General features: G+C 49.1%; 1 protein-coding gene across 1 annotated transcript in view; it reads right to left on the bottom strand.

Annotated features, from left to right (window-relative positions):
- The window catches only part of CEP112 (centrosomal protein 112kDa), a 318,653-nt gene that overhangs the window by 64,811 nt on the left and 244,889 nt on the right, over positions 1–8,953 (bottom strand). Inside the window, 1 exon segment of the mRNA XM_010856057.1 lies at positions 6,600–6,662. Within this exon segment, the coding sequence (XP_010854359.1) occupies positions 6,600–6,662 (63 nt within the window).

Below are 8,953 nucleotides of genomic sequence, written 5' to 3'. Positions count from 1 at the left end.
GCTGGAGTAGGAAAAAAAAAAAGCTATTTTGCCTTTCATAATACTTTGAACTCTAATAACCAAAAAAAATCATCAGAGAGTCCATTCTTCATAGCCACCTAGTTCTACACAGCGGCCTCTGAGTGTGCGCTCACGCTCGTGTACTGTGCTAAGCACCTCCGCTCCTGTGTCAGTCACTCCTGTGCGGCCAGCACTGTCATCGCCCGTCTTCACAGAGCGGGACACAGAAGCAGACCCAGCACGCGACCAGGACACAGGCAGAGTCCTGACCACCGCCTGGGCGGGCTGCTGTGCTAGGCGCTTCCTCTCAGCGAGCTCCTGCCCTCTCTTCCTTCTAAACAAGGTTTCGGGATTGAAGAGGAGTTTATCCTGATAGCGCTCCCAACAGGTTGCTCTCTTCCTGACTCATATAGACTGCTGTGGCTTCTCTACATTCGAGGACTGGCTCTCTTCTGTCACGGGGTCCCCTCTGTGGTCTCGAATAATTGGGTGAGGGTCTTTTCTCTTTAACAGGTTTACTGGAAGCTTTACTCTTCTTTGGGTTCGGATGTCTCCTTTTCCTTTAAAATTCAACAGCAGTTCAACAAACTTCCTTTCAGAAGGAGGTAACAGTTTTCCCTTCTAATAAAAGAAGAAGAAACTTTCATCGTGGGTTAGGTCCTTATACTTTTGGGTCTACTGGAGAAGGGCTGGTTGGTGAGAAACACTGGACCACTTAGTTCTGTGTTTTCCTTGAAGCTCAGTTTTTCAACTGTGTTTTGATAACAAAACTAGAGTACAGTATTGTGAGGCAGTAAACAAAAACTGTCTGGAGTCTTCCAGAAGCCAAGTCCTGTAGAAACATTAGCTGTTACGACTGACACGGACTTCCCAGCCTGCCAAAGCGGGAGACACAAGACCTGCGGGTGCAGTCCGTGGGTTGGGAAGATGCCCTGGAGAAGAGCATGGCAATCCACTCCAGTGTTCTTGCCTGGACAGAGGAGCCTGGTGGGCTACAATCCACAGGGCTGAAGAGTTGGGCACGACTGAATGCCTGAGCTCACACACGCTGACAAAAATAGAGCATTTACCCCAAAAAGGAACATTTATGCTTTGAGAAGTGCACAAGCTCACTGTGGCTGAGTTCAACACTTAGAATTTGAAAATAATCAAATAGAAGACAAGTGTGAAATAAATGACAAAATATATTACATTCTAAAGTGCAAACTGGAACCTTCTGCAAGGAGCGGAGGGATTCATTTACTGAGAACGAAGATGTTTTCATCTGTTTTTTGAATTCTGATTAAATGTTTCCAAGTTGGCATCAATTCAGTTCATTCTCATAGCACTTCTACGAAACAGGGAAGGTTAAATTCTTAGAGTAAATGTCAAAAACTGAGGCACAGAATGATCAGCTCGCAGTCACAGAGCCAGAGGAGCCAGAGATAAGGAGGAGCCAGATTTCCTTGGCCCAACATGAAACCCAAGATGGATATTTCATAAGAACTTGGGGCCAAATAGTAAAAATAACTATTTCTATGGCTATTGCAGCGTTTCAAGTTGAGTAGACTTGAGCGTGGCAGGAGCGAGAGCTGCGTTCTGTAGCGCGCTCACCGTGCATGTGTGCTTATTTCTGTGCCAATTCATCACACGTTGATTTGTGCATCCCTCACCATGATTACACGATGCACTGTTAAAGCACAAAGTAATTTCGTGTCTTTACGAATTACTAAGATTTAGATTTGCTTCTAACTGACCAAGACTGAAGATTAAAAAAAAAAAATTGGGGAGCTCTTCAAATGACCACAAGGACATGAGATGTGGGTTTCTTCCTTTTAGAAGATTTATGACATGCATTCATCAAAAAGAAGTTACTGCATGTTTTGGAAGGAACAACGGGTGAAGGGCAGGATGTTCTGAAGGGAACACGCTTGCTTTTGTTAGAAAATGAAACCTTACATTCTTTGCGGGAATAATGAGATGCCTCTGGGAGAAATAATGAAATTATCTTTGGAAAGTTGCATTTTAAAACTTATGATGATGATTCAGGAAGAGTTTCAAAACACTTTAGGTAAAATGCCTCACAATGAAATTGAGAGGCTGACAGATGTGATCGATTTAGAGAGGTGACTGAAATGTGGATAACTTAGAAGCAGTTTTAGGTTTACTCTGAGACTGAGAAGTAATCACGCTAACTAGTTAAGCAGGTCTCGGCTGTAGCCCTCGCCTGTGAGAGAGTATCTTTTCTTCGGTGCACATTACTGGCACTTGATAGATACTGAAGTCGTGGAACTATGATCCACAATTATACTATGATTATGATATAATCAGTGATATAATACCTCAGTGATTACATTGAGATAATCTAGTCTTTTCATAGGGTTTCACAGGGCTTCCCAGGAGGCTCAGTGGTAAAGAATCCACCTGCTGATGCAGGACACACAGGTTTGATTCTTGGGTTGGGAAGATCCCCTGGAGGAGGAAATGGCAACCCACTCCAGGATTCTTGCCTGGAAAATTCCATGGACAGAGGAGCCTGGAGAGCTACAGTCTATGGGGCCATAAAGAGTTGGACATGACTGAGCTTGCACACACAGTCTTTTCATAGAATGATAATTCAAAAAGTTTCTCAGAAAAACAAAAACGGACACACACAATCATAATCAAACCCTCCTGGTTTTGATTTAATCATATTAAAAATCATAGAACAAAATGCCATAACTCAACTAAACGTCTACCCCGTGTTAGCTTTAGAGGAAGTGGGTTAGAACATTTCCACGTGGATATTGAAAATTAGTATATGGGGAAGCAAAAGGAAAGCTATATGGAGCTAATGCTGGGAACAACCTAACCACTGAGAGCTATGATATACTCTGCATAAACGTCAGTGGTCTTACCAGGTCTCAAAAATAACAGGATTCTAAATAGAGAGTAGGCTTTCATTTTTAACTCTTGTTTTTCAGATCATAGTATAGTCAAGATTTTCATAAAACTCTTCTTTAAAGTACAATGTACTTGGCAGGGTTTGGCAAACACTGAAGAAAAGATCCTAGGAGTAAGAGGGAGGGGGTGCACGTGCCCTCCGGGTGGCTGGGCAGGGAAGGAAGACCGGGGCACGGGCAGGGGGCTGCGCCTGGGCTCCGCTCTGCACCAGCGGGGGCATGGGGGGCCGTGGGTGGGCTCCACCAGCACTTCTCCACACTGTCTACATTCCTGTAAGACGGCAAGATTTCTCTTTGAAAAATGGCCACCAGGTAAGTCAGTTGAGTGGGGAAGACCACATGAAAGATGAAAAGGCAAAGTTAATATTAAGATAAAAAAGAACAAACATGTGGTTCTGATGGGAACTCCCAGGAATGTGCCCAGGGAGGGTGCCAGCGTCCCCATCGGGGGGACACTGAGCATCCTGGGGGGAGTCGGGGGGCACCGTCCTGGGTCCCCAAGGGTGCAGGGGCCACGAGCCACGAGGTCCTACAGCTTGATAAAATCTTAAGGATGAAGTAAGTTCCTTCAAGGGAGGAAAATATTTAAAATATTTTCCAAATTTAACCTGATGCTCCCCTAGGTACCATGCATTCATTACTAACGCGTTCATCTTTTTTTTTTTGAGAGAAGGATTTTTAAAAAATCTGATAAACAGTTAAGCAGCTTTGCTTCTGGCAGTCCCCTCAGCTGAGATACGAGTTAGAGATTCCAGCAAACTATCTCGGGAAAACAGTGAAAGTCAGCCCGCAGTTCCGTCTCACAGTGTTTATTTTTAAATCATCTGCTGCTTTGAACTGACTGGGTTGTGGGCCAGCGCTTCTCGAGCGCCAGTTCGCAGATGCAAACATGCGCGCGCGCTCACACGCACGTCAAGCTTTACGCTGCGGGGCACGCACAACGCCGTCCAGTCAGCCCACCCCGCCTCTCGGGGAAGGTCGGGCCTGCGGTGGGGGCCCTCTCTCTGGGGGTCGCCCTGCCCTTCACTTAGGGATGTGACCGCGGGCACAGCTGATTTCTGCTCCCTGCCTCCTGCTCGTCCCTACTGAGGGAAATGGTCAGCACCCCACTGCCTCTCCAGATTTTGGAGGGAGGTTTCATCAATTCTTGAGCACCCCAAAATAAATTTAAAATAACCAATTTCTTGCTCCTTCCATTCTTTTCCATCCTCCGCCCCCTTCTCTCCTGTCTCTCAAGCTCCGGTGAGAACTCACAGGGTGAAGGCCTTCGCTGGGTTCCAGGCCCTCCCTGCGCCGAGCGGCTCTGAGGTCACCGCTGCCCCTTGTTGCACAAGTGAGCGCAGGGAACTCCGGAGGTGGCAGGAAACGGGCTCGCGGTGGCCCAAGTGGTAGGGCCGGTATTCAGAAGGCTCAGCCGTGCTTCCACACCGCTCAGGTTCCATCTGTTTTACCGAGGACCAGTCAGGCTCCTTCACACCTTTCCTGAGATAAACGTCAACACCCTGCTCATCCTGGCATTCCCATCAGCGGTCTCGCTCCTCACTCGCAGCTGCCTCCTGCCTCCCCATTTAGCATAAAGCACTGCAAGCAGGATGTGAGGGGATGCCAGCTCGGGTGTTTTCATGTTCTAGTTTAGCACTCGGAGTAATAAGATTTCTTTTGACTAGAACAACCTTTCTCACTGGATTAAAAAGAACATTTCCCTGTTTGCTTTCTTGGGAGAAGGGCAATCAAGAATTGCCTTCAGCTTTCAGAAAAACACATCAGTCTTCACTCAGACAAAGACTTATTGCTTTCCCGACAGGATGGGACTATATATCACATTTTACCGATAACTGCAGAACCTAAGAGATTTCATAGTTATTCGGCAGAGTTTTGCCATATTAAAAATGTGAGGGTTGGGTCAGATGGGTGGTGTCAGGTTAAGAGCTTCTGTTCCAGCTGGAAGACAGGCTGGCTGCTGGCTTAGTCACCTGCTAACCTGTGTGACCTCGCCTCTCTGAGTCTGTTTTCTCCAGTGAAAAATGGGGCCAGGAGTAGTCTCTAAGCCGAGTTCCTGTGAACGAGGACTGAATGCGCCACTGGGACTGCTGCTGCTGTCGTTCAGCTGCTCAGTCGTGTCCGACTCTCAGCGACCCCTTGGACTCTAGCCCGCCAGGCTCCTCTGTCCATGGGATTTCACAGGCAAGAATCCTGGAGTGGGTCGACATTTCCTCCGCCAGAGACCCATAAATTTCTTAGTTTTATTATTACTTTGCTGTGGTGTTGCCAGTAACACCACTGTTTGGTGACCTGTAGAAAGGCACAAACATTTCAGCTGACCGCCACATCTCACTGTACTCATGGCGAAAATACTAAGAAAAGCTGATTTAAAAAGTCATTAGATATGATGTCTATAAAATGAAATGGCTTAATCTCGCCATCAGTAAGATGAAAATCAGCATTTGTTTATTCCAGAATGACTCACACAGCTAAGGAATGCTTGGAATCTCCTGGGTGATACCAAAGGAGATCTTTATAACAACTTGTGCAGAAAACCTTCTACTAAAACTACTGCAGTAACAACACACAGCAAGGAGCGTTTGCTGGGGTGCGGGCTTGTAAATTTTCTTCCCCCCAAAAGGAGTCAACAGTGGAGCTGCTAATTTAACTTGGTGAACTTGCCATTTTGAATCTTGTTAACCAGCCTTTTGCTGTTGCTGTTCAGCCACTCAGTTGTGTCTGACTCTTCACAAGCCCATGGACTGCAGCACAGAAGGCCTCCTGGTCCCTCACCAGGAGGGATCAAATTGTCCAAATTCATGTCCATTGAGGGGCTTCCCTGGTAGCTCAGACAGTAAAGAATCTGCATGCAATGTGGAAGACCTGGGTTTGATCCTTGGATTGGGAAGATCTCCTGGAGGAGGGCATGGCAACCCACTCCAGTATTCTTGCCTGGAGAATCCCATGGACAGAGGGGGCCTGGTGGGCTACAGTCCATGGGGTTGCCAAGAGCTGGACACAACTGAGTGACTAAGTACAGCAAGTGTCCATTGAGTCAGTGATGCCATTCAACCATCTCATCCTCTGATACCCTCTTCTCCTCCTGCCCTCAGTCTTTCCCAGCATCAGGGTCTTTTCCAATGAGTCAGTTCTTCACTTCAGAAGACCAAAATATTAGAGCTTCAGCATCAGTCCTTTCAATCAATATTGAGGACTGGTTTCTTTTAGGACTGACTGGTTTGATCTCCATGCTGTCCAAGGGACTCTCACGAGTCTTCTCTGGCACTACAGTTTGAAATCAGCATTTAGGTGAAGAAACATGGAACACTGCAGAAGAGCTAGATGGCATCACGAGCGTTTCTATCACAAGTGCAGGCGTGTATCTCCTGCCCTTGTGAAACGTGGTTCGGCCGGGGCTTGTCCAAGTGCACAGGCTGGTTTTACAACACCTGAGCACACAGGTGCCACAACTTGGCTGTGTGTGTTGGTTCAAATGGTTCGATTTGCCTGATTTTTAAAAATTGAGACTGAAATATTAAAAACCTATTTTATCTATACACATACTTATCAAAACATGGTACTCATCCATAAAAAGACTGAAAAGAAGTGCGTTGAGCTGTGAAGCACAAACCCCTTTATGCTGAGGTTTCTTTCTTGTTTGCTTTGGTTTTGCTCTGTTTTGTTTAACGTTCTTACCTGAGAAGACTTGGCCAGCTTCTGGGTGTATTCCTTCTCAATCTGCTTCAGCCTGCTGTTGGCCTGAAAAACACACGGACAGGAGCACACACACGAACACACACAGTGACCTGTCAGCGTGGCGTCTCTGCACAAGCCCGTCACCAGGCGCTGGGCCGGCCGCCAGCCGCAACGCCCTTCTGGGGCAGCCAGAAAACCACAGGCCTTGCCTTTGATCTAATGCCAACTATTCATCACTTAAAAAGCAAAAGAGAAAAAAAAAGATCTCTCCTGCCAATTATTAGGCAAACACAGACTTCTGTGGAAAGAGAAAGGGAGAAGGAGAGACAGAAATAGATCCAGCAGAAGTGTGCCGGCTCAGAGGTGCAGGGGGAGAGACAGGAAAGAGCAGGAAGAGGAAACCAGGGGAGAGGGGTGGCGAGGAGGAGGGGAGGTAAATTTAATGCCCTTTCCCTTAGTTTAGAGATAAAAGAACTAGACGCTCCTGACCGAGGTGGAGGGGAGGCCCAGAGGCGCTGAGCTGAGATCTGAGCCCCTCCTGCCCTCCTTTCCTGGAGTGACAAGTGCACCTAAATCGCACCGTGCTTGTGCCCGGGAAGTGGGGTGGCCTTCCCAGAACCAGCCCACACCCCGAGAGCCGCGTTCTCTCCTTTGCACTTGAGCTCCGGGCCTGTGTGTGAGCTGCTTTGCTGTCTCTGGGAGCCTTGCATCTCCATTTATCCTCCGAGCCGGGGGGACGTCGTGGTGAAGCCTCAGGCCTCCCCTCCCACGCACTGTGCAGGCAGCACACTGGCCCTGTCGGACTGGGCTTGTGGCCCTCATTCTAGAACAGGTTTTGGTCATGACTGTCTCCTTTTTCCCCAACCCTCCCTCCCTCTGTCTCCTCTCTCCGACCGCCTGCCTTTCAGCTCTGAGGACTACACCTCTCAGGTTTATCGTCTCTTTTTCTCATCGTTTCTATTTTCTATTACCCTGTCTTTTTGATATTAATATTTTGTACGGATTTCTCAACTGTGGATTTAAAAAAAATTCTGCCATGCAATTTATATTTCCAAGAGCTCTGTTGTTGCTCTGAACAGCACCATCATGCGCCCTTTGATAAGGGCTGAGGAAGCTGAGGTGCAGCGAGGTTCAGTAACCCGCCGCAGCAGCACTCACAGGGCGTGAGGGAGCCGGGACCGACCCACAGGGGAGCAGGCCCCGCACCGGCTGGAGCGCTGGCCCAGGGCCTCTCAGGGTCCCACTGCTCCCCGGGGGTTAATTTCACATATACCCGGACACGTCTGTGTGTCCAAGCACACACACATGCTCTGCTCTCTAGAGCATCTCTGTTTTTTCTTAGTTCCCTCTATTTCCTTGCTGAGCCTGCCCGTTTTGGTCTGTTTTTCACCTTAGAAATTGCTTTGCATTTTGGGTGACCTTTGGCATTCATTCTTATTTAAAGCGTGGCCCTCTAGAACCGGCAGGCCTGGGGATGGCTGCGCGCTGGCTCCCGGGCTCTCCCAGCCATCGTCTGACTGCCCAGCGCTGTGCCCTCGGGTTTACCGCCTGGAGGCGCACACCTGGTGACCAAGGTTTTCAGAAGGGCGTCTAGATGTTCAGGATATGGATTCTTGTACAATTCCATTTTAATTTTAGCCCTGGGTCTCCTCTCTCATTCCACCTCTCCAGGGAACAAACCATCTCCAAGTGGTGGTGTTTGGAGTGAGGCTCAGACGGTAAAGAATCCGCCTGCAATGCAGGAGACACAGGTTCAATCCCTGGGTCGGGAAGATCCCTTAGAGGAGGGCATGGCAACTCACTCCAGTATTCTGGCCTGGAGAATCCCATGGACAGAGGAGCCTGGCGGGCCACAGTCCGTGGGGTCGCACAGAGTCAGACAGGCTGAGACAGACAGACAGACACACACACACAGCATCGTTTGGGGGTCACTGGGTTGCAGGGTGGGGCTCTGGAGCCAGGATCCGCTGTTAAGAAGAGGCCCCGCCAGCCCCGCACGCAGTCGCGCAGTCACAGTGAGAAGGCGCGTGTGTAGGGGTGGGGCAGGAGGGGGGTCCTGCCGGCACCCACCGCGGACTCACGCCCCCCAGCCGCTGGGGGGACATTTCTGCTCCTGACAAGGCGCCCATGTGGGTCTGTTACAGGACCCAAGCTGACTACGAAGCCCTGTGCTTCATGACAAGCTCCCCAGCTCCCTCGAGGCCCTCCCACCTGGAGCCCCAAGAGGGGCCGGGCCTGACTGCGGCTGCTCTCCCAGGGACTCAGAGTCCCTGCGGCTCCGTGACTGATAAACCACTCTGGAGGAAACCCAGGCCGTGGAGAAACTCACAAGGTGCATCTGTCTCAGCCAGTAC

This window comes from Bison bison, unplaced genomic scaffold, assembly GCF_000754665.1.
Source record: "Bison bison bison isolate TAMUID 2011002044 unplaced genomic scaffold, Bison_UMD1.0 scf7180017864371, whole genome shotgun sequence".
Taxonomy (NCBI): Eukaryota; Metazoa; Chordata; class Mammalia; order Artiodactyla; family Bovidae; genus Bison; species Bison bison.
This window is presented reverse-complemented; position numbering and strand designations above follow the sequence as displayed.